Source organism: Chinchilla lanigera, unplaced genomic scaffold, assembly GCF_000276665.1.
Source record: "Chinchilla lanigera isolate Chin_1 unplaced genomic scaffold, ChiLan1.0 scaffold00080, whole genome shotgun sequence".
Taxonomy (NCBI): domain Eukaryota; kingdom Metazoa; phylum Chordata; class Mammalia; order Rodentia; family Chinchillidae; genus Chinchilla; species Chinchilla lanigera.
Genome location: NW_004955481.1, coordinates 7,386,362 through 7,407,142, shown reverse-complemented (window position 1 = coordinate 7,407,142; position 20,781 = coordinate 7,386,362). Strand labels below are relative to the sequence as shown.

Here is a 20,781-nt window from a genome sequence, read left to right as displayed (position 1 = left end):
GGGGGTGTCCCGGCCGCCGCCCGCCGCGTTGCGCGTCGGTCCCCTTCGTCCAGACCAACGCCGCCGCTGGGGTTCGTCGGGTAAACGCAGGCCCGAAAGGCCCGCGCAGCTCGGGCCACTCCGCCGACCGGGCGGCGTCCGCGCCGGAGCGACCGCGCCTGAGCCCCTTGCTGCGCCGCGGGCCCGGACGGGCTGTCCGGAACCCTGCACCCGGCCAAGTAGGGCCTCGAAGCCTCCAGCTCTCCACCCGGCTCCGCGTCCTCTGATGTGTGCTTTCCAGTATAAACATACGCAGTTTGAAAACATAAGCCAGTGAAGTTCTGGTTCCGTTCCTCTCACGGACGCGAAGCCAGATCCTTCACAAAGGCCACAGTGAACTTATTATTCATTCATGCTAGTTTGGTTCTGGAGATGGATTCAGACCCGACCACAGACCTGGTAAAGGGAGATACAAACCACAGCTTAATCCGGATTACAAGCTCTGGCCCTAAAATGAAGCCGTGCCCTGGCGAAGGGGCTAACACCCGGGTCCCGACGGCAGCTGCGCCCCAGGCCGCCGACTTGCACCAGTTCTGCCAGCCGTGCCAGGGCGCACAGAAAAGGAGTCTGCCTGCACCCGGATCCGCGCTGCCTCAGCCCCCCGTGGTGCTGCTTTCTTCGCCACCCAGAGATCTCCGTCAGCGGGCACAAGCACAGCGGAACGCCTTTCCGGGCTGTGCTCGCCATCGAGGGGAACGCGCATGCCCTGCTCCGAGGGCTCCCTTCCCCACGGCCGCGAGCCATCCCTCCGCGCTACGGCGTAGTCCGCTTTCTGTTGCTGGAACCCAATATCAGGCCAGACCCAGGGTTATCTATAAAGAAAATAAGTGTATTTTGCGCAGTTTGCAAGGGGCACTGCCCATCCCTACAGCAGGACACGCTCAGGTGAGGACTTCGCCTGCTTCAGCTCATGGCAAAGGCGAAAGTGCAAGCAAGAGTGCCCGCGTGGGAGAAGGCAGGTGCCAGGCTTTATAACAACCCCTCTGAAGATAACCACCCACTCGGCGGGAAGTATATTAAAGCCTGTGTGCGGGTGGAGCTTCCACGGCTTCGCTACCTCTTAAAGGTCCCACCTCACGCGGTAACTCTGGGACACGCCTCCTGAGTGCTGCTGGAGATAACTATACTGAAACCACATACACAGCCCAACCTGCTCCGCAAACGGAGCTGCCCTCACCCTTCCTTTCCCTCGTTTCAAGAAGCACGCAGTGATCTAGGCTCTTCCGGTCCCCTGGCTGGATGTCTTTTCCTCCTCCTAAGAAAAGCTGAAGGCCCCTAGGGCAGAGGCCCAGCTGGAGTTGGTCACATATGTCTTAAGCTACCCTTCAGATTCTAGGTTGTTTTTTGGGTGTTTTTCATTTTGGTTTTTTTTTTTTTTTTTTTTTTTTTTTTTTTTTTTTTTTTTTTGTCCTTTTGAGTCAGGGTCTCACGGTGCTAGGATTACAGGCGTGTGCCACCACACCCGGCTCAGATTCTAGTATTAAGCTATTACGCTTTCCATTCCCCGAATTACAGCCAGATTCCTAAACCTGAAACCCATGCCTTAGCAAAACCTCGGTCCAAGGCCAGGTGTGGTGGCACACGCCTGTAATCCCAGCACTAGGGAGGCTGAGGCAGGAGGATCGCTGCAAGTTCAAGACCAGCCTGGGCTACAAAGTGAACTCAAGGCCAGCCTGAACTGCACTGCGAGTCCCTGTTTCAAAAAAAAAAACAACAAAAACCTGGGCCCAGTCTGTAGTGAGCAGAACTGTGCCATCTTGAAGCAGGCTTAACAGGCACATTACCTGTAGCTGAATTTCAGTTCTAGCTATTTGAGTTCATGCTGGGCAATACCAAGCTCCACCTCATCCCACCAGTCTCAGCCAAAGCAGCACACATTTACACAGGCCTTCTCCAACCTAACTAGTGTCCTCTTGCCTTTGTCCAGCCAGCCATTCCCTAGCTCCTTCAAAAACAGCTCTTTATAAGCCAGGAGTGGTGACACACACCTGTAATCCCAGCACTCAGGAGGCTGCATTGCATAGCAAGACCCTGTCCCAAAAAAGAGAAAAATAAAGCTGTCTACAGACTAACTCCAACCTCCTCACATTTGTCTGAAACAAAGTGATGCTTGTGGCAGAGCAAGAATAGGACGGCACTGCCAGCCTACTTGCTGTGATTGAGAGAAGGCTGTCAGGAAACCCTACCCACCCAAGGCTGTGCCTGTTCAGCCTGTTTCAAGATGGCACAGCTCTGCTCACCTACCCCACCTCCCCCTCCCTACCTCCAGTTCCCATCACTGTGACAACTGGAATCTCGGAGAAAGAGGGCAAGGCTGCCTAAATTGCACAATCGACTCCGAAGGCAGATCCAGCTCAGTGATACAAGCTGTTTTCTCTCCCTCTTCGCCAGACAACTGCAGGGAGTATCTCCAACTTCTGGTCCTATCAGTTAGCCCACTTACCCTACAGCCTGTCTCTAGCTGCCTAAGGGGCAGCTGCTTGGGAGATGTCGTGCTGGGCAGGGGCAACTATGCAACACCGCAGGAAGTCCTGTTCCGCATATCCTACTTCCCATGCTACCGAGGAAGGCAAACCAAGACCGCAGCCAGCTACAGCTCCCATGAAAGGTTTCAAATAGAGCTGGGCTGAGTCCTGGTTCAAGAAGTCTTTGTTCTTTCAGGGATCGCAGAGCAACATCTAGTGGCCCTTCGGGGCAGCACAGATTACATCAATTCCAGCACACAACAGGGCACCACAACAGCCTCCGTGGGCTGAGTGGCACACTCCAGCAGTGTCTCACTGACACACAAGCCACTCCCCACACCATGAAGATGAGGCTCTCGGTGAGAGTCCATGCCTGGCCTAGGGGCCAGCTGGGCCCCAGCCATCCCTAGATAGCCCATGCAAGCTGGAAGAAAACAGCGGCACAACTGCTTGTCCTTATGGCCTAGAGCAGTGCTGTCCAACACATGGACAGCGTCAGCCACGATTACAAACCTCAGAGCTGGTATTTTCTAGTGGCCACTTTAAAAAAGTAAAGAGGGGCTGGGAATTTAGCTCAGCGGCACAGCGCCTGCCTGGCAAGTGCAAGGTCGTGTGTTCGATTCCCGGTACCAGGGAAAAAAAAGTAAAAAGAAACAGGTGAATTTTAACAATATTTTATTTAACCCAATATACCCAAAATATTTCAACACACATATAAAAGTTATTGATACTTTACATTTTTTGTCATACTAAGCCTTCAAGGTCTGGTTTGAGTTTACACTTGCAGCACGAGTTTGAACCAGCCACATCCCCAGGGCAGGCCTGTAGAACGTGGCCAGCGGCTACTTGCTCGATGGCCCAGGTCTAGAAGTCATCACGTGAGAGGAAAGCAAGGGCCAGAGGGTCAGGAACTGTCTCTCCCCCACTCAGCTGTCTCCATGGAGTACTTGTAGAAGAAGTCCACAGCAGCAGGACTCTTCCTCTCCGGTGTTTCCCTGCCCTGCTCACCTGGAGAGGCGGTCCGCCATCTCTTCTTCCTCCTCCCCCACCTTCCAATAAATCATCTTTTATTTATTTTTTATTTTTTATTTTTTTTGGTTTTTCTCCGGTACCGGGAACCGAACTCACGACCTTGCGCTTGCCAGGCAGGCGCTTTTGCCGCTGAGCTAAATCCCCAGCCCCTAATCATCTTTTATTTAAAACAAACCAACCTTTCTCCAAGTAAAATTACACATAGAAAGTGAGACTAGAAAGCCGGGCATGGTGGCGCTCGCCAGTAATCCCAGCACTCGGGAGGCTGAGGCGGGAGGATCGTTGCGAGTTGGAGGCCAGCCTGAACTGCACACCAAGACCCTGTCTCAACAAGACCAAAAACAAAAACAAAAACAAAAAAAAGAGACTAGAAAAACTACCTGGAGAAGAGCTGGCAGACCCCCAGGAAGCCCTAGGAAGAACCTTCTGTTGATTCCAAAGGTATCTAAGCTACAGCTGTACACCAGGTTTCCACAAACTTGCCCTTTCGGAACTTCTTATAACCCTCACCTCACAATCACCGCCCATGGGCTCCTCGTCGTCCTCACTGCATGGGTGAGGAAACAGGCTGGAAGCATCTCACCGCCAAACCCGAGTATCCTCACTGGACCCAGTGCCTTGCAAAAACCAGATACCTGGAATGAGAACTCCGTTTCTCATTCCAGACCTCACAGATCAGCTTCCTGCCCAAAACTCTCCAAATCTAGATTCCAAGTCTGGCTAAAGAACTCCCACTAATGAGTCAGCAGGCCTCTCGCCAATCTAAGGGGAGACTACTGCTGGGCTCCGAAGTCTGAACTTGCTTGGAAACCCTCCAGCTCCCAAGAAAGGACACCTTTTGAAAAAAAAATTATTTTTATTGGAACTCATCTGAACATCAGATATACCTGGTGTTGGTTAGCAAGAACCGTTTGTACATTTGATATTGATGGTGCCAAAACCAAAACAGTGACTGGACATGATGGGGAAAGATGTTGAGAACAGAAACCTGATTTTGGAGAGGAGAATGAAGGCCAGTCAGATTCAGTGAAGATGCAAAACCTGGTACAACAAAATCCTTTTACAAAATATAAATTTATTACGAAAACCTGGAAGGATAATCTGAGAAAGGCAAAGAAAAAGAAGCCAGCAGGAAAGAGGCATGAGGAGGGGGAGAGGAAAAGAAGAAAGACAAAGAGGAGATGGCAGAAGAAAATACAGTTGAACACAGAGGAAGTGCAGAAGCTCATCTGCCCCAATGGCATTAAAGCCTCGCTACGTAATCGCGTCAGAAAACAAAGCATGCTGAGATACAGTGCTCCACCTCCCTCCCATCCGTTTGAGTTCTAAGAGGTAAATACAGAAGCTCCCTGGGAAGGGGACATGAGGTTGCTCAAAAACCCAACAAGGAAAAAAAACAAAAACAGAAAACAGAAACCACACCCCACAGTCTCATTTCCGATGTTCACTGTTTAAAAAAGGAATAAACCCATCCGACAGCAGGAGGAGTGGAGAGGGAGAAGCTGATGGAATTCAGACAGTCCAACTCCTCTGAAAGGGAGGAGGGGGCAGGAGGAGACGGTCTCCCAGCTGAGAGAAGGGACAGGGAAGGGAGAGAGAGAACAGAGAAGAGCAGAGGAGAGAGAGGCAGTTAAAACACTGACATCTAATCTAGTTACTGTGTTAAAAAAAAGAAAAGCCACATGCACGGCAGGCCCCCGGGGCGGAGGACCCACACTGCTCCCTTTGTGGCCGTAGTGGGCGCCAGCTCCCGGTCTTGTCCCCATTCCTTCTCAGGTCAGAGCGGAGCCGTGCAGGTGCTGCTGCTGCTGCTGCTGCTGCTGCTGCTGCTGCTATTGCCGCCGCCGCCGCCATGACAGCAGCGTGGCTGTGGACCTTCAGCTCTTCTTCGGGAGCCAACGTCAGGAGGGGTAGGAACAGGCGGACAGGCCAAATGGCAGGGGAAAGAACACTGAAACGCCTCATTTCAAATAAAAAAGAAAACAGCAGTCTATACACAGTTGTTTGTTTTGGTTCAGTACAAACAGAATAAAAAGTCATTGCTTTTGATGGCCAGCGAACACCCAATTCTGAAGAGGAGAGGTGGCGCCCAGCGGGTGGATTAGGACCCCCCAGTGGTTGGTGCCTGGCTTTGCGGCCCTCTCCCAGGAGGCAGAGAGCACAGCTTTAGGTAGTGTAAGCCTTTTTTCCTTTTATTTAGAACTCTTTTTTTTTCTTTTTCTTTTTTTTTTTTTAAGCAATTTCCCCACTCCCAAGTTGGGCCAGTAAAGATTACATGAAAACTGGCACACCGATTGGCTGGAATACAGATGCACCAAATGAGGATTTAAAAACTTTCCGAGCGAAAAGTAGAACAAAAAGAAAAAAGAATCTCCTAGCACTTTCCCCCAAGGTTTCACTCTCCCGCCACACACACTCTCCAAAGGACCGCTACAGATCCAACTCTGCAAGAGAAGACAGGGCAGGGTCAATCGGGAAGCCGCAGGGGCACCAGGAGGCTTTCAGTCTTGCAGATGGCAGCGCTGCCCGGTCCTGGGTCCCAGAGCTGGCACTCACCTATGTCAGCTTCTTGGCTTTGTTATAGAGGGAATCCACTACTTTACTCATGTTCTGAATTGTTTCCAGAGCAGCTTCATAAGTTTTATCTACTGGGGGTTCATCAAAAATAATCAGGACACCCTCACCCTGGTCCAAAATCCCTGTAGGAAACATAAGGGCAACCCAAGTAAAAGATTAGACATAAAAGCCAATGTAAAGCAGCTCACTCCCTACCTGCCTACTTTCTTCAAAAAAGGAAATAGAACTTGTCTTCTTTTTCTCTTTGCACATGTTTAGTACACTCTTTTTTTAAGACAGGCTCCCGCTATGTAGTTCAAGCTGGCTTTGAACTCACTAGGCAGCCAAGGCTGATCCTGAACTTTTGGAGATCCGCCTGCCTCAGCCTCTCCAGTGCTGAGATTACAGAGGTGTACCACCATGCCCAGTTTAGTATACTTATCACGGGGAGGAGGATCAAAATCCCAGGGATCCATCAGGAGAAACAAACAGAACACCTTCTTTAAAGATATCTCTTCATGTCAGGTGTGGTGACACACGCTTGCACCCAGCACTTTCAGGATGCTGAGGCAGGAGGATCATTGAGAGTTCAAAGCCAGCCTGGCTGCAGAGTGAACTCAAGGTCAGCCTGAACTACAGTGAGACCTTGTCTCCAATCAATCATCAATCAATCAATCAATAAATCTCTTCGGCCATCTCATCACCACCACCAGCCCCGCCTTGCCTGGGTCACTGTTACTCACCATGAAACTTCTTGTCAAGAATCATCTGTGATAATTTCCTTTCCACATCAGCCTAAAATAAAAGCACATGATTAAAGGGATAGTATGTATTAGTCAGGGATCACCCTGACATGAAAGCTCTGTAGAAAGGGTCTCAAGGCAAATTAATTGAAAACAAAACAGCAACAATGCAACTCCAGCTCTGAGCCCACATTCCCAGTTCCCCACTGAGCAGCTTGGGAGCACTAATAAATCCATCAGGTACAAATGCCAGCCCCTCCCCCTGCCCCCCGCCCTCCCACCAAAAGGCCTCCAAACTCCTTACCTTGCAAAGTTTGATGAGGCTAGATATGTGTTCAATCTAAAAGGAAAGGCAGAGACACCAACACTGAAAGTTTTACTTCTGCCTCCAACACGGGGGTGGGGATTGCTGGGTCTGTCAGATGTCTCATCTCTAGAGAGCCACAGCCTCTGTGTGGCCATGCTTGTGTCTCTTGTGTTGTCTACCTATCTGCCCTTCCTCACTCCAGACAACACACTCTCTGCCCCCCGTGCCCGAGACATGGAATGTGTACCGCACACAGTGACTAGGAAAGCCAGGCAAAGCCTGCACTCGGAACACAGGCAGGAGGCCATCTCACAAGTCCCTACCCCGCAGGCACCTTCTACTCATTTCCCTCAAGGTGAGCCCAAGCTCTAGGTGGCTTCCTGCCCATCGGGCACACCCTTGGAAATAAGATCCTATTTTGGACAGATGTGCAAGGGGAGGTGGTTCTAGTGAGAATGCATGGCCAGAAACAGCTTGAGTCCCCAGAAGGGTTCTTACCTGTACTCGGGAAAAAGGCTCAATGACTCGGATCAGGTTCTGTTCCAGTAAGTTATCATACAACTTGGCCAAGTGTGTGCTGATGATGGGGTCATCCCGGAGCTCTGTCCTGTAATCTGTCAAGGCCTGCAAAAGAGCCGGCGACAGATTGGCACAGGAAGGACACTAAAGGCACATTCCCCATAGCTTCCTGAGTAGTCTGCTGGCCCTCATAATTACATAGCTAACGAAGGTATCTGAGATTGGAAGAGATGAAAAGCCCTGACAGAATAGAGAGTAGAAGAAAAGAAATGTCAGCCAGGTGTGGTGGTCACGCCTAGCCTTTCCGAGGTTCTTCCTGTACTCAGGAAGGTAAGGAAGCAGGAGGATGGAGAATCTGACACCAGGTTGAGTTACATAACAAAATGCCGTTGGGGAAAAAAAAGAGGAGGGGGAAGAGGAAGATAAAAGACAAGAGACCCACAAGGGAAGAAAGAAGAGCAAAAAAGAACAGGAAAAAGAAATGTTAAGAACAAAAAGAGCCACCAACTTTCTGCCCAAGAAACTCAGGTCAACAATTCACATCACCTAGGGCTGGGGAGATAGCTCAGTGGCAGAAGCGCCTGCCTGGCAAGCACAAGGTCCTGAGTCCACACACACACACACACACACACACACACACACACACACACACACACACAAACCACAAGCCCAGCTCTACTGGAAAACCAGATTAACTAGACAAGCACATATTTTGAAAATTTTGGGGAGCTAGGTGTGGTAGTACATACTTGTAAGCCCAGAACTCAGGAGGTTGAGGCAGGATGACTGCCATGAGTTCAAGGCCAAGCTGAACTACACAGAGATCCTGTCTCAAAAAGCAAAAAAATAAAAATAAAAATAAAAAAATGGAAATATTGAATTCCACAACTAGCTTAAAAGTTTTGCAAGGAATATGAGTATATCATAGCTCTACTATCCAATTTTGTTTGGCCCTAGTATTTCCCAAATACGTGATCACGGAATCTTACTTCCAAGAAACCATGCAGAATAAAAGGTTCAAAGCTAGGTATGGGCGGTGCAGCACATGCCTGGCAAGTGCAAGGTTCTGAGTTTGATTCCCAGTACTATAAAAAAAAAGTTTTTAAAAAGCCGGGTGTGGTAGCGCTTGCCTATAATCTCAGCACTCAGGAGGCTGAGGCATGAGGGTCACTACGGGCTTGAGGCCAGCCTGAGATACATAGTGAGTTCACAGCCAGCCTGAACTACAGAATGAGACCCTCTCTCAAAGCCTCCTGCCCCCAAAAAGGTTCAATCAAACATGCCAAATTTGGGGATAAAATCATCTATATGTACTCATATGTGTGAAGTATTTACCTTTAGTAACAGTCTCAATACACCAGCTTCATGTTAGCTACACTATAGTGTTAAAAAAAACAAACAAACCACATAGACTAATCATGCCAAGTAAGGGGCAAGAAGAATCAGTAAGGACCTGTGTAGATAATGAATTTTGGGGATGGTGAAAGCCACAGTCTCCATCCACAGTGTTTTTCCTTCTGGATCTAGGTTTGTTTCAGTTGGTCATTATACTAAGACTGAAAGGAGACATTCAGGAAAGAATGTACACAAACCTCATCCTAAAGATTAGACAAGTGCTTCCTTTTCTGAAATGTCCCCAAAAATGAACAAAAGGCACAGGAGTCAAAAGTCTAAAATACCACCCTAAGAAAGTTTCATTCGGGCGAAATGGGCACAGCAGGGCACATGCTGGTTGTCCACACAGGAGGAGCAGACCTGGCCTTTCTGATGCTAAAGGAATTCCTAAGACAGTGCTGTGGGGAAAAGTCAAACCATGATATAAAGTACTGCATGACTCTTGCAAGCTCCCGATTCCCGGCTCCCTCAACCACAAAATGAAGCTTTGCCATTAAAAAAGGACGACAGAAGTGTTTGAAACAGAGGAGTATTATATATAAATGATACATAATCTAGACCAACTCAACAACTTTCATTGTATGAAAGTGTTTATTTCCTGGTTTTGTCACTGCAGTGAGTCAAGGATAGAAGGGATCACCTGGTGTGTCTTTGCAACTGTTTGTGAAACTATAAATATCTTTAAATGTCCCTCTCCACCCATTCCACACCAACCCAATACCATGCTCACCTTCTCAAAATCCGCCAGCGATCTGTTCTTGCTAGCCTGAGCCACACATTTTAATGCTTCTGTCTGAGATTAAAGAGACAAATCATGAAAGTGGTCTATTCTGCATGTTCACACCTAAAACGTCTCATAAACAGTATGTTATGTCCACACAACTTCTGCTGTAAGAAGAACCCACCCCACCATCATTCTTCTTCAGAGGCCTGGGAAAAAAAGGTAGAAGTATTATATACTTTAAAATCTGAAATGAACTTAAGACTAGGAAATAAAAATTTTCCAAAAGGATACACCCTGTTGGACCTAGTGGCACAAGCCTGTAATCCCAGCACTTGGGAGGCTGAGAGGCAGGAGGATCCCAAGTGCAAGGCTAGACTGGACTACTCAGTGAGACCCTGTCTCAAAACTACAATCAAAAAAAAAAACAACAAAACTACAATCAAAACCAAACACATGGGGCCAGGGATATAACACAAGCGCCTGCCTAGCAAGAGCAAGGTCCTGAGTTTGATTCCTGATACCGAGAAAAAAAAAAAAGAAAGAAAGAAAAAGATCACAAGCTAAAAGGGTAACATGACAAGAGAACTGTGATTTCCTTCCCCTTCCTCCAAGACTCATTTCTACCCATCCAGCTCCTTCTTGACCTCAAACTGATTATACCTACCTGTGTTTTTTTGTTTTGTTTTGTTTTGGTCTTTTTTAAGACAGGGTCTCGCTATGGAGTTCAGGCTGGCCTTGAACCTGCAGTGATTCTCCTGCCTCAGCTTCCCAAGTGTTGGGATTATAGGTGCATACCTATGCTTTTATCAGGATTCATTCTTTGATACAAGGCACTGAACAAAGCCTACCTACTTCATTAGACTTCAGACATTAATGTTTACATATTACACTTGAATAATAAACCCTACAGAGTGTTAAAGGTACAATCAATGGCTAAGGACAACTTCAAACCTCATTATACATGACACCTGCCAAAGCTAACAAGTCTCCATTCTGCAAGAAATCTGTAACACCCATCTTTCTAGATCAGTCTGACTCTTGCTTGAAAGCTGTCATCAAGGTACAAAGGAGCACAAAGAGATCCTCAGGCTGACACAGGAGGATCACCGAGTTTAAGGCTGACCTGGGCTACACTGAGTTCAAGACCAACCAACTTCGTAACAAGACTGTCTCAAAAAAAAAAGGAGAGAGATTCTTTATGTCAGCCTACATACTTAAATAACGATGGTATGTCTTCCACAGCAGACTAAATGGTGCAAGGCTATCATGAACTTAAGTCTGTGTCCAGCACTTGTCCTATAGACAGAACAAATGTCATAATGAGAGAAGCCTGGAACTTACAACCCAAGTTCCAAGTATGGCCTGACTATCACCTACCTGACCTTGTTCTGGACACTTGAGCTATTTGAGCCCATCCAGTTCTTGTGAGTGCAGTACACCCTTTATAGTAATAACCAGTATTCTCAAGGTCCAAACTAGGAGCTGACTTTAAATTTTTGTTCATGTATAGCAAATAATAGCCACTTGTGGAGAAGAAATCATCTGGTGTGGCCATTCCAACAAAGATATATAAATATTCCTTGTTTAATGACTGAGTTAAAGTCCTGAGACTAGGTCATTAAACAGATGAGTCACTAAATGAGGAATTGTATATAATATGTACAATATTTAGAAGAAATGGTCAAAGCAAACTCTAACTTGATGACTTTGCTTTTATTCGCGAAGTTCTTACATGCAGTACTATAATATATAAAAACGTAAAACTACATTGTAATACTGTACAGTATAATCAGCAAAAATTACAGTACTGTATAAAGGTATAGTGCATCAAAAAGAAAAGAAAAAAGAAAAAAAAAACACTGAAGGTCTATAAATAAGAAATACAGAATGGCATTTAAAAAAAATGAAAACAAAGATTGTAAGTTAAAACAGTGCACCTCAGTCTTAGGTCGAAACAGTTGTTAAACAGGTAGGTCATTAAATGAGGAATGTCTGTTAAGAAACAGCCAATGTGCCTGTTGTTTGTTTTTATTTATTTATTTATTTATTTATTTTTGGTCTTTTTGAGACAGGGTCTCGCTATGCAGTGCGGGCTGGCCTTGAGCTCACTTTGTAGCCCAGGCTGGTCTTGAACTCCCAACGATCCTCCTGCCTCAGCCTCCCGAGTGCTGGGAAAACAGGCATGCACCACCACACCCAGCATGCCTGTTGTTTAGAGACAACTGCCTTTGACATCCAGAAAGATTATTAGTGACAATCAACCAAAGTATAAAGAGAAGATAGTACAGACATCTAGGACATCTTTACAAAAGTCACAACTATTTGCTCTCAAAAAACATACTTGCCAAAAAAATGCCCCACGAACAGTTGTGGTGGTGTACACCTGTAATCCCAGCACCTAGGAGGCTGAGGCAGTAGAACTGCCTCAAGTTTGAGACCAGCCCAGACTACACAGTAAATTTAGGGCCAGCTTGAACTATGTAGTGAGACCCTGCCCCAAGAAAAGCAAAACAAAACAGTCACACTCATACCTACTCATACATTAAGGTACCATAAAAAGGGCTATCAGGTGCCAGAGATTTAACTCAGTGGTAGAGCACTTGCCTGGCAGGTGTGAGCTTCCAAGTCCAATCACCAATACCAGAGAGACAGACACAGAGAGAGACACACACACACACACACACACACACACACAGAGAGAGAGAGAGAGAGAGAACGAGAACTACCAACCAGCAAAGGCTTCTATTTATACCACACCCATAATTCAAAGAATCAATGGAAAGGTGCTGAGCTGAGAAGTGCTCAGCTGAGACTTAAAATCTGATTTCTGTACCAAGTAATCCAAACTCCCTAAAGCACGCATGTACCAAATCTAAACAGGCTCCTGACTCAGAAGATCCCAGATGTCATATTCTGCACATATTAAATCTGCAAGTCAGGTTCATGGTAGACAGATCTTCTGACAAAGCTAAATGTAAAGTAAATCACTGCAAATGTTACAGTTCAGTTCTGAGTCCCTCAGGCCACTTGATGTCCACAGGAGCAACAAACACTGACTTTCATGGCCAAGCACAGGAAACTACTTCCTCCTCTCCAGAAATGAGTATTTTCAGACCATTAAAAGCAGTATCTTTTTAGTCTGTTTTTACTGAACCAAAACAAACTGTTTATAGACTGCTGTTTACTTTTTTCATTGGAGAAGGAAGCAGCTGCGGGCCACACAGAGTGAAATGGAGACCCAAAGAGCACTGGTCTCATCAAACATCGTGAATCCAACATCATGTTAGTCTCAGAGTGATTAGAACCGAGTCAAGGTGTTCCCTACCTGTCTCCCTGCATACCGAAGTGCAAGCTTCCCGCTCACCAAAGCCTGGACATCTTCTGGGCTAGAAAAAAACACATATTTGGTCAGTTGTTCCAGGGTGTTATGATTCTAACCAGAATCCCACTGTGCAGGCTGCCCACAGAGAAAATCAGCCCTAACTCCTAACTGTATGACCTTTTTTTTTTTTTTTTTGGTAGAAGCTCGGATTGATTCACTCACAGCTTAGCAATAAAAATTAGAAAAACAGGGGCTGGGGATTTAGCTCAGCAGCAAAGCACCTGCCTGGCAAGCACAAGGTCGTGAGTTCGATTCCTGGTACTGGAAGAAAAACAAACAAAAAAAAAACAAACAACAACAACAAAAAAAAAAATTAGAAAAATTCCAATGTTAAAAAAAAGTCTAAGCCAGAAGCAGTGGTATAGGCCTGTAATCTCAGCACTTTGGGAGACTGAGCCAAGAGGATCACAACTTCAAGCCCAGCCCAGGCAACTCAGTGACTCAGCAAGACCCTATCTCAAAATAAAAATACATCAGAAGGCCGAGGCAGGAGGAATGCTGTTAAGTTTGAGGCCAGCCTGGCCTACATAGTGAGTTCAAGGTCAGCCTGAACTACATAGCAAGACCTTGCCTCAAAAACATAAAAACATACATACATACATAAATAGATTGGGGCGGTAACTCAGTTCAAAAGCCCTGTGGTTCAATCACCAGTACCACAAAAAAATTAATCAATTAATTTAAAATATCTAGTGGTGGTACACGCCTGTAATCCCAGCTACTTGGAAGGCTAAGGTAAAAGGATCTTAAGTTCAAGGCCAGCCTGGGCACCCTAGCAAGACCTTGTCTCAAGAAATGTAAAGGTGGGGGATGTAGCACAGTGGCAAAGTTCCCTTGGGTTCGATTCCTCGTACCAGAAAAACAGACAAATAAGAAAAAGGAAGGGACAAAGGGAGGGAAGGAAGAGGGATGGGAAGAAGAAAAGGGGAAGGGACAGGGAAGGAAAGACAATGAAGAGGGTAGGGAGAGAAAGAAGGCAAGCCGGCTAACTGAACCTACCAAAAACAATAGACCCAACAGTCAGAACAGTAACTATAAGTCAAATCCCAGGGTAACAGGTCTTTTAAAAAAACATTCTGTGTAACTCAAAGATTCAAAGAGTCCTGGTCAATATTTAATTTATTCCCAATAGACCTTGGATAATTCTGTAGACTTCTTTATAAAAAGATCTATTTTCTACTGTCCACTTTTCAAACTTCTTGTTAACCCTACACTCTGCATTCTGGGTGGCCAAACCGGATGGCACTGGTCTGTAAGTTATTTCCTGACCTGGACCCTGAGCTCAGAACTTATGAAGACAGAATACTTGAAGGATGCAAATACTTCTCCATGGGGGATTAGGAAGGGGATTTCTAAAATTTGTTCCCGGAGCTGGGGATTTAGCTCAGCGGCACAGCGCCTACTTGGCAAGCGCAAGGTCATGAGTTTGATTCTCGGTACTGGAAAAAAAAACCCAAAAAACACCCTAAAATTTGTTTCCTTGTTTGAAAGACCATCAAGCAAAGGTGCTCTGGAATCCCTCAGATCTTCTTTTCTTTCTTTCCTTCCTTTTTTTTTTTTTTTTTGGTCTTTTTGAGATAGGGTCTCACTATGCAGTTTAGGCTGGCTTTGAGCTCATTTTGTAGCCCAGGCTGGCCTCAAACTCACAAGGATCCTCCTGCCTCAGCCTCTCAAGTGGTGGGATTACAGGCGTGCTCCACCATGCCCCACCTTCCCACTCTACTTTAACCAGCCCCAGAGGCGACTGCTTCTGCTTCATCTATAACTGGCCAAATGCCCTACCTGAGCTGTCTCTGCTATGGCACACAGACTTAGTTGAAGGACTAGAGTTCATAGATTTCGGAATTAATGTACACCTACGTATTGAGCATGATTTTGCACAGCAACATGTACTTCAGAGATGTGATGGCCTTGGGACTATCGATGGAGTCATAACCCTCAAAAGCCTCATAGAAGTATGAGTATGCAGTTTTCCAATCCTTTTCCTCTGCTGCATGGATGATACCTGGACATTGAAGAGAAGAAACAAAAACCACACAAAATTATACAATCATAAACTGGAGCTACAAAGGGCCTTAGAAATCTACCCCAACCATTTCAGCTTATTGATAAGCTCAAAAGAGAAGTTACCCAAAGTCACAGCCAAGCAGTGAGAACTGAGACTAGTAAGGTCACCTAGATCTCTGGTCTCTCAGCTCAATGCCAAATTGCCAGATTAAATTCCTAAACATGTTAGAGACCCAACTCAAAGGGGATTCTAAACTACATAATGGGGGCTGGGGATTTAGCTCAGTGGCAAAGCGCCTGCCTGGCAAGCGCAAGGTCATGAGTTCCGTTCCCGGTACCAGAGAAAAACCAAAAAAATAAAAATAAATAAATAAATAAACTACATAATGTACTGTTTGTGTTCCGTTCTTCCATGTTCCTTACCACCATCTTAGTCCAGGTACAGTTATCTTGTGAAGTGACTGGAAAAAGTCATGTTTAAGCTTTGATGGGCCAGGGATGTAGCTCAGCAGCACAAGCACCTGCCTGGCAAGCACAAGGTCCTGAGTTCAATTCCCGATACCAACAACAAAAAAAAAAACCACAAATACTCAGCTTTGATACCATCACCTGCACAGGTAATGGTATTGATCCAAAATTCCTAGACCACTGGAATTAGATGTTTTCATAACATCAACTAAGACAGCTTTCTAAGCCTGTCACTTTTATACTGAAAGAGCTCTCATGAGAAGGGAAACAACCCAACATGTCTCACCTTCATTCTGAGTATTTCCCATTTGTGAATGTGTTTAAGCCTGGATGCAATCAGTGTAGAGATCTCATATAGTGCCAAATCCATAAACCTAAATGTTCACAGCTAAGCAGTACTTCACCTCACCAATCCTCTACTATTTACAAAGTAGGTCGCCCCCAATAAACTTAACTTTGATTGAACCTGTTATTACTTCCAACTTATGCTATCATGTAAGATAACACAAAAATTCGTCCTTTCCAGGTTTAGAGGCATTGAAATAAGCCTCTGCATATTAGTCCTAACTCTGTCCTGGCCCCTCATGAACTCTACCCATTCCTTTACCACAACGTCTCCTGCCTTGTTCACAGCATCGCATATACAGAAGGTGCTTAGCGCACTGCAGTGAGAGGATGAAGCTGCTTGTACATGCTCCTAAAGAATCCACGCCTTCGCACACCGTTAGCCCATCCGTACTGAACCTGTGGTGCATGGCATTCTAGTTAGCAACTTCTATCTTAACCACTTACTAAGTTAAGCCCAAAAGAAAACCTGCCCTTCTCTACAGCCAAGAAAAGCATCCTGAAAAACCAAACTATTAATGCTGCTGAACTAAATGAGATACACACCATCTCCCCACATCTCCCAGGACAGAGTGAGGATAGAACACACCAAAAATAGTCTTGTTTTAAAAATAAGTAAGGAAGGCAAGAGAAGACCCAAAACCTGATATACTATTCCTCAAACACATTAGTAAATATGAGTCACACTGGCAGAAGGACTCTCATAGTTGACACGTGACATTTAATTTTAAAAACAAAAACTAAGCCGACCATGGTAGGGCACCACCTCTCTGTAACCCCAGCACTTGACAAGTTGTTACAGGAGGATCACAATTTCAAGGCCAGTCCAGGCTATGCAGTAGGACCCTATCTTAAAAAACAAAACCCAACCCAACCCAACCCAACCAGGGGAAACAAACAAGGTTGTCACTCATTCAACACAAAGATTAATGACAGCCTGCCATGTGCCAAATGCTGATACAGCCACTATGGAGGACATACATATGGATAAGGCCCTGAAAGGGTTCACATTCTGATAAGTATAATGGTGTGTACAAATAATATAATTTGGGGCTGGGCTAGGCTAGGGATGTGACTCAATGACAAGAGCACTTGCCTACTGTGTGTCTAAGGTGCTGGGTTTGAAACTTAGGCACTATCAAAAAAAAAAAAAAAGAAAAAGAAAAAACTATGTACTTTTGGTACAGAAATCCAAAATTAAAGAAGGTACAAAGAACAGCAATGTATGTGCACCCATGTTATATAGTAACACAATTTGTAATAGCTAGATCTTGGAAACAACCCAAATGCCCATCAACCAAGGAACAGAGAAAAAAGATGTAGTCTTTTTATACAATGGAGTAGTACTCAGCCATAAGGAAGGACAAACAGGAGACTTTTATAGGTAAATGGATGCAACTTGAAACCATACTCATAAGTGAAATAAACCAGACTCACATTTGTAAACATATTGTCTCCCTAGTGTGAGAAGCTGAAAGAGTAAATAAGATCCAAAATGTACAATAGATACTGTAAAATGAGAAGAAACTGTTTAAAAGGCAAGAGAAAAGAAGAGGAAGAGACGAGGAAAGGAGAAAAGAAGGAAGGGAAAAGTAAAAAAAAGCAAAGAATATATACTATATATTGCCGGAAACCAGGCGTGGTGGCGCACACCTGTAATCCCAGCACTGGGAAGGCTGAGGCAGGACGATCATTGTGAGTTCGAGAGCAGCCTGGGCTACAAAGTAAGCTCAAGGCCAGCTTGACATGCATAGTGAGACCCTATCTCAAAAAGACCCCCCAAAAAATTAAAAAAAAAAAAAAAATGCGTGTGTGTGTGTGTGTGTGTGTGTATGTATGTATGTATGTATGTATATTGCTGGGGATATAGCCCAGTGGCACAGCACCTGCCTGGCAAGTTCAAGGTCCTGAGTTTGATTCCCGGTATATATATTATATACATACAAGATAGTTAAAATAATTATACTACTAATTTCTCTTAATTCATTGTAAAGAAAGGTTTGTGCTAATATTTTTTTTTTTGAGACAGGGTCTCACTATGCAATTCAGGTTGGCCTTGAGCTCACTTTGTAGCCCAGGCTGGTCTCAAACTCTCAATGATCTTCCTGCCTCACCCTCCCAAGTGCTGGGATTACAAGCATGCGCCACCACACCCCGGTTGTGCTAATATTGTTTGGCCAATTAAATGCCTATATCAAAAAAAACCACAAACAAACATGCCTATATCTTGTACTCTGAGCAACTAATTTAAATATAATAATATGCAATGTACTACATTGTTACCCTCTTGTTATCTTGGGGTTTTTGGGGTACCGGGAATCTAACTCCGGACCTCACCCGTGCCATGCAGGTGCTGTGCCACTTAACTACATCCCCGGCCCTATTACCTTGTTTTGAAATTCTTTCTTTTTTCTCTTTAAAATAATTTTTAAAAAGGTACAAAAGAGGGTTTACAGAGAGGTAAGCACAGGGGCTTTCCAGGAACTGGATGAAAAGGAAATTTAAGCCTGGGCGTGGTGGTGCACGCCTGTAATCCCAGCACTGGGGAGGCTGAGGCAGGAGGATAGTTGCGAGTTCGAGACCAGCCTGGGCTACAAAGTGAGCTCAAGGTCAGCCTAAACTGCATAGTGAGACCCTGTCTCAAAAAAAAACAAAAAAAACAAAAAAAAAGGAAATTTAACAGAGAAGTTAAATGTACAAAGATAGAGAAGCAGGAAATCTCATTGCACCCAGAGAATGTGAAGCCCTTTGGTGACTAAAACTGAAAACCAAAGATGGAGGTGAAAGGAAAGGATGCCTTCCTTTTGGGTGCCATGACAAAGTAACATTTAACTTGGAGACAATAAGGAACCACTGGAGAATTATAAACAGAGGAGTCACAAGATCAGATCTGTGTCTCACAAAATGACACTGGAGCCACATACAAAAGATGGACTGACCAGGCATGGTGGCACACGCCTGTAATTCCAACACTTGGGAGGCTGAGGCAGGAAGATGGTTATGAGTTCAAGGACAGCCTGGGCTACAAAGTGAGCTCAAGACCAGCCTGAACTGCATAGCGAGATCCTGTCTCAAAAAGACCAAAAAAAAAAAAGTGGACTGGAAAAAGTAGGTAAGGAAAGCTAGGCCAGTAGAAGACCATTCCAGTAGGATAGGCTTTAATTAGAACAGCAGCTTAAAGAGATGGAAAAGAAAGGGCAGGTTTGAAAACAGATTTAATATGATCTGGTAACTGACTGAGTATGAGAGGTGAAAATGAGGAAGAAGTCAGTTACTTTAAAGACAAAAGCTTGAGCAACTAAGCCAGTAATTAGTGAACATGAGGTAGAATGATTCCAAGTTTGAGACTAGCCTGAGAAACTTTCGAAACTCTGTTTCAAAAGAAAAAACAAAAACAAAAAAACAAGGACTAGGGATGTAGCTCATTGGCAGAATGCTTCCCTAGCATGCACAGATCCCCAGTACACAGTAATAATATTATTTAACTACTGACACAGACATAAAGTGTAGAAATGAACACACGGCCAAAGTGACTGGATAGAAACTTTAGTTTCTAGTATACTGAGACTGAGATATCTAGGGAATACTTAGGTATATATATGTCCTTCAAACAGCTGGAAATCTAAATCTGAAACCTGGAGATTGAAGTGAGCAGCTATTGGTTGTCACGGGGCAGCTAACGCCATGGGAATGTACAAGACTAAAAAGAAAACGGGAACAGAAAATAAAAAGCAGCACACCCACAGTCAACCACCTAACAGTTCACTCCGAGGAAGTCACTCAGGCAGGGCATTTTGTTTCCATCCTGACTATCCTGAGTGTCGCTCAGGCAAGTGTCATTTCAATTTCTTATTTGCGCAAATATACTCTTCCGTCTGTTTTTAGTGTTGTTATTGTTTTCTTTTTGAGACAGGGTCTCACTATATATATTTCAGGCTGGCCTATAACTCACTATGTAGCCCAGCCTGGCCTTGAAGTCATGCTGATCCTCCTGCCTCAGCCTCCCCAGGGCTGGGATTACAAGTGTGCATCACCACACTCAGCTATTTATTTGCTTTGTATCAACTATTTTATGCATACTTTGTTATTTAGAACACTGTATTCACTTTGTGTAAGTGCTTCTTTTTTAGACATGGTTTCATTATGCAGTTCAGGCTGGCACTGAACTCCTAGTAATCTTCTTGCCTCAGCCTCCCGGTGCTAGGATTATAGGCATGAGCCACCACACCCAGCCTGTATTCATCTCTGGTGTTTGTTTCTAGTGAAATCTAATACTAACTTCTGGTTATTTTCTTTACTAATTCTTGTTTGTTTTGCGCATGTGAAAAATAACCTATAATTTTGTGCTACAATCTATAAAAATTCATTGTAAGTACATTAAATATAATTTTTATACTTCTCCACAACTCATTCAATACAAAAAAGTTCTATAGGTGGCATTGATATGAGTTCCATGGCATTAATGCAGTCGACCAACATTAACAAGCTATCCTGTAATCAAAAAGTGATGAAAAAATATTACTATAAAATATTTATGCACCTTCTGGACCAAACAACATGGAACTTGTTATTTTTTTCAAAACAAGGGGGTTCAAAAAGTCACTTACAATTTAGACTGGATCAACAGACCAAATAATTGAAAAATACAGAATAGCAAAACGCCAACTAGGACGTCCATTATGGGTGTCTTCAATAGTACATTCAGGGGCTGGGGATTTAGCTCAGCGGCAAAAGCGCCTGCCTGGCAAGCGCAAGGTCATGAGTTCGGTTCCTGGTACCGGAGAAAAACCAAAAAAAAA

The 20,781-nt window shown here is 44.8% G+C and overlaps 1 protein-coding gene across 2 annotated transcripts in view; it reads right to left on the bottom strand.

The window, feature by feature from the left end:
* Positions 1-4,372: 4,372 nt before the first annotated feature.
* Positions 4,373-20,781, bottom strand: part of Psmd11 (proteasome 26S subunit, non-ATPase 11) — a 38,228-nt gene continuing 21,819 nt past the window's right edge. For both annotated transcript variants that reach the window (XM_005402826.2, XM_013503426.1), the window contains 8 exons: positions 15,023-15,167; positions 13,106-13,166; positions 9,787-9,849; positions 7,641-7,766; positions 7,140-7,175; positions 6,836-6,887; positions 6,093-6,235; positions 4,373-5,980 (listed from right to left, as the gene is read on the bottom strand). In XM_005402826.2, coding sequence (XP_005402883.1) covers positions 6,093-6,235; positions 6,836-6,887; positions 7,140-7,175; positions 7,641-7,766; positions 9,787-9,849; positions 13,106-13,166; positions 15,023-15,167 — 626 coding nt within the window. In that variant the 3' untranslated portion in view covers positions 4,373-5,980. The remainder of the gene's footprint in view (positions 5,981-6,092; positions 6,236-6,835; positions 6,888-7,139; positions 7,176-7,640; positions 7,767-9,786; positions 9,850-13,105; positions 13,167-15,022; positions 15,168-20,781) is intronic.